Source organism: Saccoglossus kowalevskii, chromosome 20, assembly GCF_978046115.1.
Source record: "Saccoglossus kowalevskii chromosome 20, keSacKowa6.1, whole genome shotgun sequence".
Lineage (NCBI taxonomy): Eukaryota > Metazoa > Hemichordata > Enteropneusta > Harrimaniidae > Saccoglossus > Saccoglossus kowalevskii.
The window spans coordinates 9,391,691-9,412,476 of NC_140660.1; the positions used below are offsets into that span (position 1 = coordinate 9,391,691).

Here is a 20,786-nt window from a genome sequence, read left to right on the forward strand (position 1 = left end):
ATGCATTGCAATGTGCTTTGCAATTTGGTTGCAAGAATAGTGCATGGTGTGCTGTTATCACTAAGCAACAAGCATGCGATGTGATGCGGTTGCTAGGAAACATGGATACAACGTAATGTCATTTACCAGATGTGCCTGAATGGTGGCCTGTAACAAATATGTAAATTTTATGCAAATGAGATATATGCAAACTAGGAATATATATGTAAATTGTATGTAAATGAGATGTGTGTAAATGATGTCACATTATGCAAATTAGATGCATGCAAATTAGTTATGTAATTTGTATGTAGATGTATGTAAATTGATTATTTACTCCTGTTTACTTTATGTAAGTGAGATGTATGCAAATTGTTACATTATGTAAATTATTATGTAAACATGTTTAAATTATGCAAATTAGATGTATGCAACATGAATAAATTATGGAAATGAGATACAATACTTCATAACATGATGTGTGATGTTTTGGTGAATTTAAATAATTTTTTAATGTAAATGAATGCATTAACCATGTAAGGTTAAGGAGACTTGTTCCTCAAAAATTAAAAGTTAAGGGGCCTTATTTTATATGAACCACTGATACTCTCAATTTGTTATTTCTTACCTCCAATTTCCTAATTTTCTCTTCATACTCTCCTTTCAGTCGTTCTATTTCACCACTGTGTTGTCTTTTCAACTCGATAACAACGCCTTCATGTTCCTTCTTTAATTCTATACAAAACAAAACATCAGAAATTGTCATACCATATAAGGTGAATCAATGAACTGTTCCATTTTACTGCAGGGGAAGTAGGTTGTGTTAGTTGTTCTATTTTCCCAGTAGGGGTGACAGGTTGTGTGTTGATGCTTTTTCCAAGAAAAGATAGTTTGCAGTAATATTTTTCGCCAGAAATTGATTTGTATGTTGATGATTTGGCAAGTTGAGGTGATTTCTGATTAAGATTTGTAACTGATGAAAATAAATTCTATACAAATTACCTCAAAGTACATTACATAAATACTGTAAAGGGGTTAATTATTCACTGGGTTTTAATTTTGTTTATTTCGCTGAATGGAAAATGCGCTAAATTAAAACCCAGTGAATATGTAAAATTGAGCATAGAACACATTATCTAAATGATAAAACCATGAATTTAAAACCTAGTGAAAATTATTCATTTTACAGTAGTTTATTTTTCGTTCACTGCGAGATCCCATGTTATGCATGAAATCGAACGTAAAAACAGGACAAACAAAGGTCAAACATCACGTGGGAATTGACAAACGCGAAAGTATTTTGGGGGATGCTTCTACGCTCAATAATGTGCTGTACACATTTGATGATGGTCAATTTCAATGAAATAAGGGTATTCAAACACAATATTTCCCTATAAAAGATCAGTCTTTTGACTTTGAGTTATGAAACAAAGAAGTTCGAAATCAAAATTTTTGAATTTTTGTGGTGGACGTTTGTTTGGCTCATGTCTTTTTTACAATATGCAAAATCTCAGAGTTGAATGGAAAATCCCCTATCTGGTATTACAGAAGTGTGTCTATGGTAAAAATAAGTCATATTTTAATAATCCAGTACTGGGGGTAAAATCACAAAAGGAATGAATTGTATTTAATAAGAACGGCAATCCCGATGATAGACTGCATGAAAGGATATATTTAATCTTACAATTAATGAGAAAAACAAATATTGGTAATTACAACACATATTTGTTAATAATATACTGTAAAATCATTTATTTTCACTATTTTGATGGTTTGAGCATATTCACTGTTTTAATTTCATGAATTTTGTCAAGGAAACAATGAATTGTAATGTTATTTCACTTGTTCAAGTAGATTTACTTATCAGCAAAATAAGGAGATTAAAATCCAGCGAAAAAATAATGCATCTTTTCACCACCAGACTTTCTTGCCCAAATTTTTCTGCATAACTTTGAAGCCAACAGATAAAACTTGAGTAAATTTTTAGTTTTTACTCAAAAAATTTGGCTATTTTTTCTCCCAATCTTTTGAAGGTAAGTGCAGACAATAAACAGGACCATTTTGTGAATTTGGGATGAAAAGAGGAAACTGGGGATGAAAAGGTTAATGATATTTTGCAAGTAAAAAATGTTGGGCAAAATTTATATAGGACATAGGTATGTACGAGTGCTTCCACAAACAATTTTTTTTTTTTTCTATCACAGAATTAAATTCAGATAGTGTACATTGATCATTAGATGGGCACAAACAATATGTTAATTGACCATGAACTAGACTGTAAATTATCTTCAATATAAAACAACAAAATAGCCATGGCTGGGCCAGTCTTGTTGAGTACTGTAAAATACTTTATTTTAGCTGAAATTTATTTTTACTGAAAAGACTTTTTGGGTGTTTTGTATTGAATTTATTTTCACTGATTTTTGACAAGTTAAATGTAAAACATAGGAGAAAAGGTATATTGACTGGATTTTATTTTCACTGATTCATTCCTTCAGCGAAAATTAATTCCAAGTGAGAATATTTTACAGTACCTGCTTTGCCTATAGTGAAATAACACAGTGGGAGGTATGTTTAACTATTTACATATCTATTCCTAGTGTAGTCACCAGGTAGCAGTCAAGTACTTCATAACATGTCATTCATGGCTGACCTAACATCAGTAAGTCTTATCGTAATTGTTTGCGCACTGTTATCATTAAGTTGGTATGAACCAATGTACAAATACACACTGAGACTAGTTAACTAATTTTATGACTTTTTTTTTAATTTTAGAAAAAAAATTGCTTCCTTTAAAATTCTGGTAAAATATACCATATTTTACATTTTCGATAAACTTACCTAATCATAATTTAATTTAATAACTTTTTTTATGATAATTAGTCAATTTTAAGTAAATGTTTATGCAAATTAATAAATTTTAAGTAAATGTTTATGCAAATTAAGAAGTTTTATGGAAATGTTTATGCAAATTAAGAAGTTTTATGGAAATGTTTATGCAAATTAGTCAATTATAAGTAAAAGTTTATGCAAATTAGTCAATTTTAAGGAATGATTATGCAAATTAGTCAATTTTAAGAAATGTTTTGCAAATAAGTCAATTTTAAGTAAATGTTTATGCAAATTAAAGTGGCTTTATGGAAATGTTTATGCAAATTAGTCAATTTTAAGTAAATGTTTATAGAAATTAATAAATTTTAAGTAAATGTTTATGCAAATTAAAAAGTTTTATGGAAATGTTTATGCAAATTAGTCAATTTTAAGGAATGTTTATGCAAAAAAAACTTCTATTGTATATGCGCTTCTAATTGAACAAATATGGTAAACTAAACTGCCTTAATTTCATGAGAGATAAATCCTTACAAATAATGTTTAATGTTTAGATTTAATTACTACATTTTTATAGGGGTGTATGTCACTAGCCCTTTACATGGTGTGGTTGGTTGGTTTGTGGGGCGTTTTCTCCAATTTACCCAATGCAGCAATAGGCCGAAATATTAAAGCTCAGGTATAAATTAATAATCTTTTTTTTATTATTAAAAAAAATATTTGTTTTTGATCCAAGCTCAAAATCCACTGATAAAATACAATCCACATGATTAATAATGGTTTGAATCCTTGACAGCCGAGGCATTTAATTTTTAGCACAATCCACAGAATTATATCTATTTGATTCAAAATTAGTAAAAAAAAAATACATGAAAAAGTGCAAAATGTTTTTAACCGAAATTTCTAAAAATAGTTAGTCTAAACTTTTTTTTTTTTTTAAATGACAATTTAATGCACAGTGATCGGTTAGTCTAAACACATCTATAGAGGGACTGTGGTCTAAACTTTATAAAGTGAAGTTGAAGAATAACATTAATGTCCTGGGAATTGTTGTTGTAGAATGGGTTTCTATAAATCTGAAATCAATGAACTAATAATCTATCAGTAACCATTATGTATCTAATGAGAAATTATAAATGATAATTACGTAATTGTTTAAAAAAAAAATAATTCTTGAACAAAGTGATGTGCTTTAGTAAAAGTTTTATTAATTTGTTTTTTTTTCTGTATCTTTGTAAACAAGACTATCTTTATTTCACCGTGCTCCAGTGTCGAGAAGAAATAAAAATTGGGAAAGTCAGGGATTAAGCTATGAGAAGTTCACCAGATTCTAATCTTTAAGGGGAATACTGTAAAATACTGTTATCGATTGAAATTTACTTTTCTTTATTTTCACTGAAGGGGTTATTTGGTTAAAACATTTTACATTCAACTCACCAAAAATCAGTGAAAACAAACTCCCTACAAAACATCTTTTCAGCAAAATTAAATCCAGCTAAAAATAAAGTATTTTACAGTACCTAAAATGCCCATGACATAGGCCAGTTGTTTGTTTCAAGTTCAACTACAAGAGGATTATGAAAATATACCGTACAAAGGCCAGGACTACTACAACAAGTATTTGTAAAGACAGTTCTGTACAACAGAATTTCTATTGTCTTGTCTACCATTGTATAACAATCAATCCATTACTTTCCACTGTTATTGTTTAAGTTATCTATTGTTATATTGTAAGTATAATCAGATCACTGCTTCATAGCCTGTTGATTGTTTTGCTTTGAGTTATTGTTTAGCAATCTGTTGTGTCACTGGCTATTGTTTTATGTATCTATTGTTAACAGTTTTTGCAAACAAAATGGTACATGGAGATCTGTACCGGAAACGGTACATCAAATTTGTACTTACGTTAGTATTTTTTACCATTTGACAACTACAAAGAGATGAAAATTATCGTGATTCTCTGACTAAAAAACCTCAATGACATTTTTGCTACCACAAAATATTGAATTCTAACTTTGCAAACTTAATTTTTTCACCACCAGACTTTCGCACCCGAATTCTTCTTCAATATTTCTGGTAATGAACTCTAATTTTGAATTCAACAGACAAAATTTGAGTCAATTTTCAGTTTTTACTCAAAAAATTTGACTATTTTTGTCCCAATCTTCTGAAAGAAAATGCAGACTATAAACTATTTTGTGAATTTGTGGTGGTGAAAAATGTAAAGCTGTTTAATATTACTGTAATTAACAATATAGAGAATATATTTCCAAAATATACAATATTATATACCGATAATCAGGCATCTCCAATTCCACGTTCTCGCTAAATCCAAATTATTATGGACTCGACCGAGTCTAATATCCCAACTACCCCAGTACCGGTATATATGAATTGATTTCAGACAGTGAAATTGTATCCAGACAGCTCTGCTACACACTGCGTGTATCTAGATCACTTGCAAAACTGGACTGCAATGCAACAAAATAATAAAATCCCGCACTCTGTCTATTTTTTTTTTGTTCTTTGGACAGGGGAGGGTAGGTCAAAATGATTCCCATACTTCAGTTTTATAATTGTAGGTCCCCTTTGCAAATTGTCATTCCGGTACATTTTACAAAAAGTTTCAATTTTCAATGTGATTGTACAGAATGTGTGTACAGAATAATTTGTTTTGCTGCTTGGAAAAAAATAAATAAATAAAAAACTGTTCAAAAAGAAAATTCTCAAAGTAGTCGACAATCAGAATGCAAGAATTTTTTCGCTGGTAGGAAAATAAATAAATAACTTTACCTTGCAATCTGAAAGCCGGTGGAAACATGGCATACCTTCTCATTGTGTTATACATGGTTTGGCAGCTATGTATGTTTCACATCCACAGAATTTTAAAAAACGAATCCCACGGGGTCACAAAGTTCGGTTCAGTTCAAACCACTACGCTACATATATTATTTATAACACTGTTTCAGCGGGTCACATTTTTATAATTTTATTTCCATTTAATATCGGTAGATTATGGATGACGACACAGTAGCAATATCAAAATGTCGAAACGATGTCAATATAATTAAAATATTTCAAACCGTAAATTGTTATTTGGTTACACAAGCGTCCATAGTAATCAGCTGATCGAAAATTTGAGTTATTTCGGAAACGAGAACGGCTAAATTAATTTGGTCCAGGCAAGTATACGAGTAGATTAATCCGTGGGCAGATCGTACGAAGAGTGGTAAAGAGGAAACCTTAGCGATGCGAACGCAGTTGACGTTGAAGTATATATAATTCCATGTACTGAACAGGTGTATAATCTGAAAATTCCGACAAGGAGAAGCGGACATCTAGATACAAGGAAAGCGAAGAGTATAGCAAACAGACGAAAGAATCTTGTATCAAAGTAACTATTCCATCTGTGTTAACAGCGTGGAAGACACCACTGTTACCCTCCACGGTGCGATAGACAGTGAAACAATAGACAATACAACAGGTTTTTTAACATTGTCTGCTTGTAACTAGGTTATTAAAGCGATGGCGCCATGCCAACATTCTAACCTCCACCCCACTACTGGCTCACGACATAAATTATTGTGTTTAGTTCACACATTACAAGTTTACACTGTCTGTGTTCTGTTCAAACAGGTACATTTTAAGGGGGCTTCTCAATATTTTACATTTCAAATGTTACAACTTTAAATTTTTAAATCAGTTTTTTTTAATCCAAATAGTAATTTAGAATATAAGGATTATGAGATTAAAATTGGATTAGATTGCTGAACAACCTATCAAGATCATCAGCTAAGGCCAAAAAAAAATTTTGCTTCTCATTCTAGGGAAATTAAACAAATTATAGCGGCGACGCAGTTTAATTTTTTTTTATTTGTATTTGATTATTCAATACCACAACGACAAGATGTTAAATGTTTTGAACGCCTTAGAGTACATGCATTAAAAAAGTTGATTTGGAACTACAAAACTTCTGAAACAGAAAACAAAAAATTTCCTTACTTTTTCCTTTTATGAAACAGTTCACCAAATTTGAAAAACAATGTTTGAGGTTTAGGTTTCCTACTAACACAATAAAGAGAAGCAAAACTTTTTTTTTCGTTAAGATTTTTTTGAGAAGTTCCCTTACATGCCACCAATGGACACTTTTTGATTATTAACAATAGGTACTTGGTGTCAGTGACTGACAGTGATTAACGTTAAATGGACTGAATAGACAACATAATGTGATAGGAACAATAAGGGACAGACCAATAAATAATTAGGGGGAGAGATCACCATTAGCTTAATGTAATATTGCACAATAAGGGACAGACCAATAAATAATTGGGGAGAGATCACCATTAGTTTAATGTGATAGGGACAATAAGGGACAGACCAATAAATAATAGGGAGGGGAGATTATCATTAGTTTAACGTACTGGAAATATGGGACAATAAGGGGCAGACCAATAAATAATAGGGGAGAGATTACCATTAGTTTAATGTGATAGGGACAATAAGGGGCAGACCAATAAATAATAGGAGGAGAGATCACTATTAGTTTAATGTGACATTGCACAATAAGGAACAGACCAATAAATAATTGGGGGAGAGATCACCATTAGTTTAATGTGATATTGCACAATAAGGGACAGACCAATAAATAATAGGGGAGAGATTACCATTAGTTTAATGTGATATTGCACAATAAGGGACAGACCAATAAATAATAGGGGAGAGAGATCACCATTAGTTTAATGTGATATTGCACAATGAGGGACAGACCAATAAATAATAGGGAGGGAGAGAGATTACCATTAGTTTAATGTAATATGGGACAATAAGGGACAGACCAATAAATAATAGGGGGAGAGATTACTATTAGTTTAATGTAATATTGCACAGAGGGAAAATAAAATACACGAGATCGCTCAGGGGTTGCCAAGTTCTTCAGAGAAATTGTCATTATCTTCGTCAAAATGTTCTCCTAAAATAGCTTCCCACTCGTAATTATCGTCCTCAGATTTGCCAAATTTTTCCGTAAATGCCATTTTCGAAGTTCACTGACAACTACTGTCGTCTATGCCACTTCCTGTCTTTATGTCTCGCGATGCATCGTGATAGTTGATTGTAATATGAATAGATCTCGCGTTATTTTGTGAGATCTAATGAAAATCTTGTTGCTCAGTAACGTTTACTCGGTACGATAAGAACTGATAACCTAAACAAACGTGGCACGCATTACTTCAAAAGAAAACGCCGCGTTGCGAGTCTGTTGTATTACTAGTCTGAGGTTTAATGTGACATTGCACAATAAGGGACAGACCAATACATAATTAGAGGGAATGATAACTATTAGTTTAATGTGACATTGCACAATAAGGGACAGACCAATAAATAATAGGGGAGAGATCACTATTAGCTTAATGTAATATTGCACAATAAGGGACAGACCAATAAATAATAGGGAGGGAGAGAGATTACCATTAGTTTAATGTAATATGGGACAATAAGGGACAGACCAATAAATAATAGGGGGAGAGATTACTATTAGTTTAATGTAATATTGCACAGAGGGACAGACCAATAAACAATTAGGGGAGAGATCACCATTAATTTAATGTGATATTGCACAATAAGGGACAGACCAATAAATAATAGGGGGAGAGATCACTATTAGCTTAATGTAATATTGCACAATAAGGGACAGACCAATAAATAATTAGGGGAGAGATCACCATTAGTTTAATATGATATTGCACAATAAGGGACAGATCTATAAATAATTAGGGGAGAGATCACCATTAGTTTAATGTGATATTGCACAATAAGGGACAGACCAATAAATAATAGGGGGAGAGATTACTATTAGTTTAATGTAATATTGCACAGAGGGACAGACCAATAAACAATTAGGGGAGAGATCACCATTAGTTTAATGTGATATTGCACAATAAGGGACAGACCAATAAATAATAGGGGGAGAGATCACTATTAGCTTAATGTAATATTGCACAATAAGGGACAGACCAATAAATAATTAGGGGAGAGATCACCATTAGTTTAATATGATATTGCACAATAAGGGACAGACCAATAAATAATTAGGGGAGAGATCACCATTAGTTTAATATGATATTGCACAATAAGGGACAGATCTATAAATAATTAGGGGAGAGATCACCATTAGTTTAATGTGATATTGCACAATAAGGGACAGATCTATAAATAATTGGGAGGGCAGATTATTATTAGTTTAACGTATCGGTGATTTGGGACAATAAGGGGCAGACCAAATAATTATGGGGAGGGGAGGTCACCATAAGTTTTATGTGATATGAGACAATAAGAGATATGAACAATTAGTTTTAAAATTATTACTAGATACAATGCACTGAAGAAGAGGAAATATTTGCTATGTTTTTTGGTTCAATTTTCAGTGTTCACTGATGACATCATTGACTGGCCCTCTAGAAGCGAAATGACGCCAGGCAAAGCGGACATTTGTCGTCTGCTTCACAGCCCGTTTTATACACGATACTGAGCTCATTTCGCAGCACATACAAGTTATTTTTATCGTCAGAATTCATTTATAGATCTCAAATTTCATGTACAGAGTGTCAAAAGCCAAACCTCTGCTCCCCTTTAAATATTGCGAAAATATTCACTAGGTTTTAAAATTCACTAGTTTAAATTTATATATTCATTGGGATTTGTTTTATAGTGCATTCAGCAAAATAATACCTAACAAAATGAAACTCTTTAACTCCTTGAACATTTTTGCCTATTTTAATAATACCTAACAAAATGAAGCCCTTTAACTCCTTGAACATTTTTGCCTATTTTAATAATACCTAACAAAATGAAGCCCTTTAACTCCTTGAACATTTTTGCTTATTTTAATAATACCTAACAAAATGAAGCCCTTTAACTCCTTGAACATTTTTGCCTATTTTAATAAGACCGAACAAATTGAGCCCTTTAACTCCTTGAACATTTTTGCCTATTTTAATGTATTTTTCTAAAATATTTTTAATCAATTTTGACAATTTTTGCCTATATTGATTTAGTGGCTTAGCCGATTAGGACAGTCTATTTTCCGATCTGTTTAGTGGAAAGGCACTTTATTTCAATGCCTGCAGTGGTTTTTTAAACCAATTAATATTTTCAAAGATTGCCTTTATTATACTGCTGGTAAAACACTTTCCTCTGTGTTAGTGTCACCAATGAGTGCAGCTTACAGGTATGGTTCACATGACATGGAGATATTGTTAATGTTATGACCCCTATTAGACGGTAACGTTCAATACTTGACCTATGACCTTACCCTCTGGCAGTCCCAAACCAACCTGTATAATAACTATCTCTTTTATGCAAGTATTTTAATAGAATATTTGTAGGGTTCAATTTTATAAGGTCATCTTGAGAATAAAGTATGCATAAAGTTGTTTGTATCAGGTGGAGTTTGATGCAATCCTGCACTGCCTGCCTGCATACTTTCTAGTGTTCCTATAATAACCATATTATACATATTTTGTCTGATTGTAAACAGGGAAAACAATATTTAAAGTTCATTTGTTTTTCACGTGCTCTCATGGATTTGATTTAGTGGATTTTACGATTCAGCGAAAAATAACGAAATTAAAAGCCAGTGAATAATAATTGCATTTACAGTACCATGTTTATTCTAGGGGAAGGGCACATCCAATAGAAGTGCATATATCGCAAAAGTCGCATTGGCTGTATATACTAAACCATTATAGTATTTTTTGACCACAGAAAAGTCTGCGATTTACGTTAGCGTTTGCACTACTAATAGAGCAAATACGATGCATTTTTTATGGATTTCATTTATCATCGAAAAAAAGATTTATATTTATCAGTGGAAATATCAAAATTAAAACACAGTCAATAATTAATGTTTCTGCAGTACTGTGAAATACTTTATTTTCGCTGGAATTAATTTTTGCTGAAAAAACTTTTTGGGGTGTTTTGTATGGATTTTATTTTCACTGAACCATTCTTTCATCAAAAATAAGGAAAATTAATTCCAAGCGAAAATAAAGTATTTTACAGTACTTGGGTATACAAACTACACTGCATGACTAGTGACCTTTGACGTTTACAGTCATAAAACACCATTATAGCATTATTAGTATAGGTTGGACATTCCAATAAAACTGTTAACAATGTGTAATGGGTTTTTGTAACACATAATACTTTATTTAGTACAAGCCTGTAAAGTTTTAAACACCAGTAATAAAATTAAAAAAAATAAACATAAGTAGAAGAAAAGTGTGATGTACTATGCACTACTGTGTGATGATAGGGCAAGGACGAGGATTGGTGATAATGAAAGATAATCAAGCCTGTGTTCAGCATACATTGACTGTATGCTAGCTGGATCACTGAAATATGACTTATTTTGACCATAGACACACCTCTGTCATATACATAAATACATGCACTACTAATAGAGTAAATACTGTATTGTATACTGAATCATTAAAATATGACTTATTTTGTCCATAGACACACCTCTGTCATTTACGTAAGTGCATGTACTACTAATAGAGCAAATACAGTATTGTATACTGGATTATTAAAATATGACTTATTTGACCATATCTGACTCACCTCTGTCATTTACGTAAGTGCACACCTTCAACTTTTGTTTAAACTAACAATGCATTTTTTTTCGCGGTGAAAACATCAAATGGAACTGATTGGCTTATAAACATGATTGGGGAGCTAATTATGAGAACTATTGCATGTCACTTAATTTGTTCCCAATAAATATACTAAATGGTCCCTGATTGGGTATGGTGTCAAGAATGAGCAGCCAATCAGATTTAATCGTGTAAATAATAACCGATAATACCTCACTCCAAGTATGTCATACTAAGAGGGGTTTCTAGCATTCTCGTACATATGTGGGAGGTAGGGGGCTGTATACAGTGTAGCAGACAAATATTGACATTTGAATGCCAAAGTCAACAACAGTCGCCATCCACAAAATAGTTCCATTTATAGTCTGCTCTGATCAACATAAAAGTTGATGAAAATTTTCCAAATTTTTCAATAACAAATTAGAATCAATGCCATATGTTTTCTCCAAAATTAAGACTGAATTCAGTGAAAATTACAGAAAATCTCAAAATTAACTGAATTTCAGTCACCATCCACAAAATAGTTACATTTATCATGATACAAAAACGATTACCAGTATTCGTTAAGCAATGATCAAAAACCAAGTTTTAAATTATTGGCATTTTGAAGGGGTGGGCGCTTTGCTGAATGTGACCCCGATTATAAAAATTTTGCAAAAGTGGGAGGTGGATGCTTGACTGGGCATGGGCGCTAATGCGGCCTTGACACATTTTGTTCAGCAAGTGTGTTTTGAAGTGCGCCCTCTTTTGCAAGTTGACATCCTGCACTTTTGTTTTATTTCCTTTCCCGTCAGCACAGTCCCTCTAAGATAGAAGGACTGTGCCATAAGCTATGCAGACTGTGATGGAGCAGATACATTAGAGGCATGTGTAATTAGGTCTACGTAATACTATAAAATACTTTATTTTAGCTGGAATTAATTTTCGCTGAAAAGACTTTTTAGGTGTTTTGTATGGAATTTATTTTCATAGATTTTTGATAAGTTTAATGTAAAATATAGGAAAAAAGGTATATTCGGATTTTATTTCCATTGAATCGTTCTTTCAGCGAAAATAGCGAAAATAAAGTATTCTACAGTATACCAAGTCTAATATGCTACTGTTCGGTAGAGTCACAAACAGATTTGTTGGGAGTAGATTTGCATCAAGTTTTCAAAACTCCAGGATTCTGACGATGATTGGAGTGATAAAGCTATATATTTTTGATAAAAAAAAAAAAACTTACCGTACCTATATTTTACAATAAATACTTGTTTTTATGAGTAATGTTTCACAGATGAAATAAAATAACCCATATTTGCATTTAATATTTACTGTATGAAGGACACTCACATGGTATATTCAAGGGTGCCGTGTATAATTATAATGATGTGTCAGAATTGTTCAGAATAGAATAGAATAGAATAGAATAGAATAGAATAGAATAGAATAGAATAGAATAGAATAGAATAGAATAGAATAGAATAGAATAGAATATAGAATAGATGAGAATAAAATAGAACAGAATAAAATAGAATAGAATATAGAATAGAATAGAATAGAATAAAATGGGATGAGATGGAATAGAATAGAATAGAATAGAATATAGAATAGAATAGAATAGAATAGAATAGAATAGAATAGAATAGAATAGAATAGAATAGAATAGAATAGAATATAGAATAGAATAGAATAGAATAGAATAGAATAGAATAGAATGAGATGGATAGAATAGAATATAGAATAGAATAGAATAGAATAGAATAGAATAGAATAGAATAGAATAGAATAGAATAGAATAGAATAAGATATAGAATATAGAATAGAATATAGAATAGAATAGAATAGAATAGAATAGAATAGAATAGAATAGAATAGAATAGAATAGAATAGAGAATAGAATATAGAATAGAATAGAATAGAATATGGAATAGAATAGAATAGAATATAGAATAGAATAGAATAGATTAAAATAGAATAGAATATATAATAGAATATATAATAGAATAGAATAGAATAGAATAGAATAGAATATAGAATAGAATAGAATATAGAATAGAATAAAATGTGATGAGATGGAATAGAATAGAATAGAATAGAATAGAATAGAATAGAATAGATTAGATTAGAATAAAATAGAATAGAATATAGAATATAATAGAATAAAATGTGATGAGATGGAATAGAATAGAATAGATTAGATTAAAATAGAATAGAATATAGAATAGAATAGAATAGAATAGAATAGAATAGAATAGAATATAGAATATAATATAGAATAGAATAGAATAGAATAGAATAGAATAGAATAGAATAGAATAGAATAGAATAGAATAAAATGTGATGAGATGGAATAGAATAGAGTAGAATGAGATGGAATAGAATAGAATAGAATAGAATAGAATAGAATAGAATAGAATAGAATAGATTAGATTTAGGATTTGAGCCCTAACTCACGAGTTACAAGTTCATCTCTACAAAGCTTACGAAAGCACAGGCCCTTGGTTATCAACCCTTGTATGTACATTGAGTAACACAGGAAGTGATAAATAAATGTGATTTTGGGTGAAAATAAAGCAAAGCTGTGATTGTAAAATGAATAAATGCCTTACGTTTATAAGCTGTATTTAAACATTGTCCATGCAGGGTAACCATAGCAACAGGGATGACAGGGAGAAACAATGGGTAAATGATAAAATTATTCAAGGATAAGTACTATTTCATGACAACATTCTGTTTCTATAGAAATGCTTTCTAATTTTGTAATTTAAATTTATTGAACAATTTTGTCTTTAATTATTTTATTGATTTTTGTTTTTAATTTCAAAGCCAGGCATTTTGATCATACAGTAATTTTGTCAAATGTTTAGTGAAAGAAATGTGAAATTCCAATATACAGTGAATTCAATAGATTTAAAATTTGATAACTAAAATTCACATGAACATATAAAATCATGATAAAAAAATCATTGTTTTACTGAAAAATATACTCAAAATATCCAAATAGTGAATGCCAGTGAAAATAAATGCTTTCAGAATACAGTAAATTAATTTTTTTTTGATGTTGAAATTTTCAAGAGTCTAACAAATTTATGAATTTAAAATTAGTTTCCCGGCATAATAATTTTTATCTAAAAATGAACTTCTGCAGAATAGTTTAAATTTGTTAGAGTGCCCTCTAGTGACATAAATGGAAAATTTCAGTTTCAATTTGAAACAGAACGTTGTCATGACACCACATTACACCAGGTAATAAATTATAATAAATTTTTAATAAAAATAAAATGCATTTAGCACATTACATATAGCTTGCAATGACCTTTGAACTCTGATTGACACAAAACCAGTATTATACAACAATGTTAGTTTTAGTTGGGGCCACCACATAAATAATAAACAAATGGGGGGGGGGATTTTAGTTTTCAGAAAATACTCGACATTCAAGACCAAACCAGCTAAAAAAACGTCCTAGACAACAAAAACTGAACTTGAAATATCAAACTTTTAGCAGGGCATGATAAAATTGGTATCCCTGGGGGCGGACATCCGGGCATTTTCACTGCATGGCAACCATTGCGGTGAAAACAAAGGCCAGAAACTCTCAGAAAACTGCACTTTGGAATGATTGTGGAGACTCCCCTGAACAGTGTAACAAGATTACCCCTGCGTGTGTAACGCATATAAATTTGATTGTTCAGGATTACTTCAAAGTTGAAGTCCTGTTGTTTTCTCGAATTTTCACCGGCTCTTCGTTCCGCGTTCCGCGTTCCTCAGCAGCGCGCACAGAGCCCATAGAAATTTGTGGTACAGTGGTGCGCGTCTTAGCAACGTGGAACGTCTTGTGACGTAGCTCCGCCCCCGAGGATACACCTTTCCTATAAATATCGCCCTCTAGAGTCAAAATGCTTCAAGCGAAAATAAAGTATTTTACAGTATTACTAAAATGTCAGAAAACGATATTAATTTGAAATTAACATTCGTATAAATTTTGTTCAAGATTCAAACACAAACTGAACTGATGGCAAATTTACTTTTTGTCGATTCCTTAAACTTATTTGGTGATAAATTGCTTTGTAATGTTTAAAGTTCAAAGGTCATAAAGTTGTTGATTATAACAGTTAATGATTAAATAATATAACAAAATTACACATTAATATTACACAGATTCCCATTAGAAGAGCAGCCACAGTGTTACACCAAGGTGAACTTAGCCTTTCAAATCACATGTTACATGCAGACCTCAGATTTTAGCCTATCAGATCACATGTTACAAGTGGACTTCACATTAAGATAATCTCTGATTGGTGGAGTCAGCTTATGATGTCAATTATGATTACATGTGGTACTGGTAAACCATTTAATTTATGTTGCTATAGTAATCCAAAATAGTTTAAATTTGTCAGAGCGCCCTCTAGTGACAAAAAAGAGACATTTCAGTGACTCGCACAAATTTGTCTCTTGTGAATTTCAAGGTCAAAATTGGAGACACTGCGAAGCCTAAATTCAAACAATACTGCAGCACGATGTCCAGTTTGTGCAACTCATTATCAATTTAAAAACAAGAATTTTTCATGATAAAGTACAACATTCTGCACATTTATATTTTTTATATTTTTATAATTTGATATTTTTGCTCCAATTGAATATAATTTCTCATTGCATGCATATTCTAATCAAAATTTAAGGGAAAAAATGTTTATTTTGTGAATGAAAGTTGATTTTTGTTTTTGAATGATTAAAACATCGAAGTGCATCAACCCTCTATCCGAGAAATGACGATTAACAAAAATATGTATAAGACACACACACTCATGTTGAAGCAAAGATGGATGGGACAATAGACGGTTGGTTTTGAGGAATACAGGACAACAACAATGACAAATACTGATGGACAGACCACTGTGGAAGTAGAGGAGTGAAAGACTATGCCTGATTGTTTGTAAGAGTAAAATAGCCACTTATTCAGCCAATCAGAAATAATCTTTCAAAGTTAAATAATGACTATGAACGAATAGAAGCACTGACTGGAATTTGAAAACAAACATCAAAATTTGATAAAATCATTGGAGAAAAGAAATAGCAACAGGTAAGATGGAGCCTATGAATACAGTTTTCAATAGTTGAATAAATCTGACAATAATTAAAAAACAAGCGAATGAGTCAGTTGACACAGCAGATAAAGTACTGTAAAATAATTTTTTAGGAATTTACTGTCACTGCAAAAATTACTATAACCATCAGAAATTCTTGCGATTTTATAAATTAGAAACATGCATGGAATTGTCCTTATTTTTACACATGAGTATGTCAGATCATATGGAACATCGCAGTGTGCTTAATTAAATGCTTTAATTTTTAAGAATGTTTGTGAGGGTGATTGCATTAGGAAGATTCCAGTTGAGTCAAAGCATATATACAATGCAGAATTTGATACGTCGAAAAAAAAAACTGTCAGCAAACAAGCTGCTCTCTGATTGGTCTGACTGTTAGGTTTAAGGGTTGGCTAGCCAATCAGGTACAATGTTTTATGCAGTTTTTCACTGACTCGAAAGTTCTGGATTAGATTCCCTGAGCTGACTACAACTGAAGTGAGTATAAATCTGAGTTTGAAAGACTGGTTTGCATGTGTGCTTGCAATTAACATAAAAAATGTCAAGCGAGACAACAGTGACTTCCATGTGTGAAAAATATTCAAAGAAAAAAATTTTTGGAGCGAAATGTTCAGTAATACTAACTAATCTTAACTCATGAAAAAAAGTGTATTTTTTAAATATTTGTTCCCATGTTTTGCATGATGTGTCTCACATGCAACAATAAGTGAGTTCACAGTGATAATAAATTCCATGTAACATAAATTACTCTACAGTACCAAGTTCATCTGAATGGGAAAATGGAAACAATACCTGTTTTGTTGTCTTCAATGGCTACCAGTGCTTGCGTCAACTTGAACTGCAGCTTCTCGATTGTATTCTAAAAAAAGAAAAAAACAATAGCAAACTATGAAAACATGAAATATAAAATTAAAAAATTTAACGCCATAATGCTGCTTGTTAAAATACAAATATTTCAATATTTTTCAAAAATTCCTTCATTAAGGTAGAATGCTACTTCTAAGTTTTGTGTATGGGCAAATATTTTACCGTCACTAGCAGCAGTAAGAATATTTTGTGTCAAAATCTGTCTACAATGAATCATCTTAGTATTAGCACAGATCTTAAAAAAAAAGGTCTATGGTATTAGTCAACATTATGTGAACTTTTTTGGTTCATTGTCAATCTATTTTTAGAGAAAAACTGTCAAATAATATGCATAAAATGTAATTTTAGCCGCAGTTTCCAAAGACCACAATGAAAACACATTTCCTAGTTAAAAACTATTAGAAATATTGTAAACTGTTTAATACTTCTAGACATCAAAAAGTATTTTGTATATTTTTTTTCACCATGTGACCGAAAATAATTTAGAGATATTGAGAAAGGTGAAATGCCCTAAAAAAGAAAAACATGCTATTCTCACTGAATTTTATTTGTGTATTTTCTCTGAACAGAGTATGGTGACCCCATATTTTTAATCTATTTTCTTAATCCTTGTAAAATGATTTATCAAATAAATAAAAATAAAGAAAATTACAATATTTTTACTTTTGTGTAGCATTCTACCTTAATTTTTGAGTAAATGGTTCAAAATGGCTACAAAAAATATATCCATATTTATTGAAAAATATTCAATATATTAAATATTTTTGAATAAATATGGATATATTTTTTTTATTGTGGAGGTGAGGAAAGTTGATTTAGACATTCAAAGAGCTAACAATGGGACAGAGTGGGAAGTGTACTTTGTTCCAATTTAGTGAAAATCCCCCAAAAATAAAAATTGTCATGCAAAGAAGGTGAGAACAAACAATGTTAGTGAACAAATTCAGAAATCTTTCAATATTTTTCAGCTTAGTTGTGTTTAGCCACATCATTCATTTGAAACAGCAATGTGTGGTGGGAATTTACTGGTGACATTAAAATTGACCATCAATTCTGACATATGCCAGGTTCCAATTTGGAAAGTTTGAGTCTGAGGGTGGAATTTTCTAGTTTGTATTTTTGGCCCAAATTAAAAGTGTTTTCAACAAAATGTTGCAACAATAAAACTCAAAAGTGAAGTGAGCAAACAAGAGCATGTAACAAATAAACTGCAAACAAAAACAAAAAGATGAAAATATTTGAAAAAATAAATAAAAACTTATTCATACAGACAACTCCTTAATTTTTCCTTGCTTGTAATTGTATGCAAATGATAACAAAAATGAATAAAAAAAATAACAAGAAATCTTTGAAAAAAATGAAAAAAATAACATAAAGTACCAAGGTTTAAATAATTAATTGTTAATCACATTTTTCAAATCATCTCAAAATTCAAACACAACATCAGAAATATGAGTCTGTACCGAGAAGTACAGGAAACTGATTAGTAATGGTTGGTATCAAAGGTTAAAGGTCATTCTATCCCGATTACATGTTATAGTGAATTAGATAAAAGAAAGGAAAATATATAAAGCAGTCAAAGATGCACAGACTATCGTCTATTGTGCTATCATTTTCCAAAATTTCTAGCCTAATAAGACTACTAGAATGAACAAATAAATAATAAGATAACTTTATTGACATTATTCTTTCTATAGAAGATGAACATAGTCAAGTGAAATAAAAAAAAAAAAAGTAAAAAGGATAATCAAAAAATTAAAATAACAGATTAATTAAAAGGCAATTAAAATATGTATGTAAATTATGTAAAAATACAATAAAACTCATTGTTTCCATGACAAATTAGTGAGCCCAGTAAATATACTCACAATAATAAAAATAGTGAAATTAAGTACCAGTGAAAATAAATAGTTTTAGAGAAGATTTTTAAGAAGCCAGAAAACCAACTACAGTTACCGTATTACCCCGGGCATGCGCCCCTCCTTGGGCAAGCGCCCACCCCCCTGTTTTCACAAAAGTTACATGTTGGGGACATCCTCGGTTAAACGCCCAGGGTGATTTTTAGCCAAGAACGGGGTCAACAATAAAGTTTTATTTGTCAAAAACGAACGCGTTTGATTTATTTAAATAGTGTGTTTGTTACGGTAGTTCTCCTTTTTGGAGTGTGTGGTGGCCCTGAAAAGGGCCGTTTTGTTTGTGTTTTTACGTAAAAACTCATTGAAACTTAACGATGTAAAATGAACCATGCAGCATGTGGCGCACACGTTCTGCCTTCTCTTCATTCACGATGAATCCAATAGTGCAATATTGCAACAATCCATACCTTAGTGAGTGGTTTGAAGCACTTAGCGTTGGTTTAAAAACGTAGCATTTCGCTGACTGTGAATCCATAACGGGAGCTAGCACTTTTGAGACACTTCATCACAGCTATGGCATTACGGTCATGTGGATTATTTTTCTGTCGTTGAAGAAAAAACATTTTGCCGACCTCAAGCCATTACGATAACCATAATGAGGCATGCCGACGATGGAAACTTGTTGCATCATCGTTATTTTTGCAATTTTGTCATGTGTGTGGGTTTATTTTCAGTCTATTTTTTATGTATCGCCATTTGGATATGTTTATGTATTCACAATAGTTTGTAAACATTTCACATCAGTAATAAAAGGTTTATTTGTTTCATAAACGTGTCTGCTATTCTTCAGTAATTATGATGCGATGTATCAATACGTGCGTGAACAAAATTATGCTAATCGCCATCTTGGATTACAAGCGGTAGTTTTTCCCGGTCGTTTCGACTTGCACTGATCACGGTTACTAAATTCGCTGACATAAAACAAGTTTTATTCTTGAAATTCGACCCTGTGTCTTAGTGTTCCCACAGTTCTTGACCGAGTGCTCACGTTTATTGAAACCTCGCATAAATCAAGAAATAAGGACGTGTACAAAGTGTACGAAAGCATTCCTTTATTTGACCTTATACGATCACAAAAACAACTTTTTTAAATCTTTTTTGGGGTGGTCCTCGGGTAAGCGCCCACCCTCAATTTTTCCCCATTTTGTATGTTCAGACCCCTGGGCGCGTGCCCGGGGTAATACGGTAGTAGTACGGTATTTGTAATTTGATAAATAATGGTGTTTACTGTGAATACTGTAAAACCATTTTTTTTCACTATATTGATGTTTTGAGCAATTTCACTGGGTTCACAGACTTGGCAGGAAAACAATGAGTTCTATTGTTATTTACATGTTTACAGGGATTTAATTCAGCGGATTTGACTATTCGACTAATTTTGCTATCTGAAAAATAGCGAAATTAAAAACCAGTGAATAGTTAATGCAGTAAATTTTCAGTGAACCTTTAGTGAC

At 31.5% G+C, this 20,786-nt stretch overlaps 1 protein-coding gene across 1 annotated transcript in view; it reads right to left on the bottom strand.

Annotated features, from left to right (window-relative positions):
* LOC102802324 (uncharacterized) overlaps positions 1-20,786 on the bottom strand; it is a 94,888-nt gene that overhangs the window by 52,967 nt on the left and 21,135 nt on the right. Inside the window, exons 9-11 of the mRNA XM_085494554.1 lie at positions 17,342-17,408; positions 608-714; positions 127-147 (exon numbers count right to left, since the gene is read on the bottom strand). Coding sequence (XP_085350680.1) covers positions 127-147; positions 608-714; positions 17,342-17,408 — 195 coding nt within the window. The remainder of the gene's footprint in view (positions 1-126; positions 148-607; positions 715-17,341; positions 17,409-20,786) is intronic.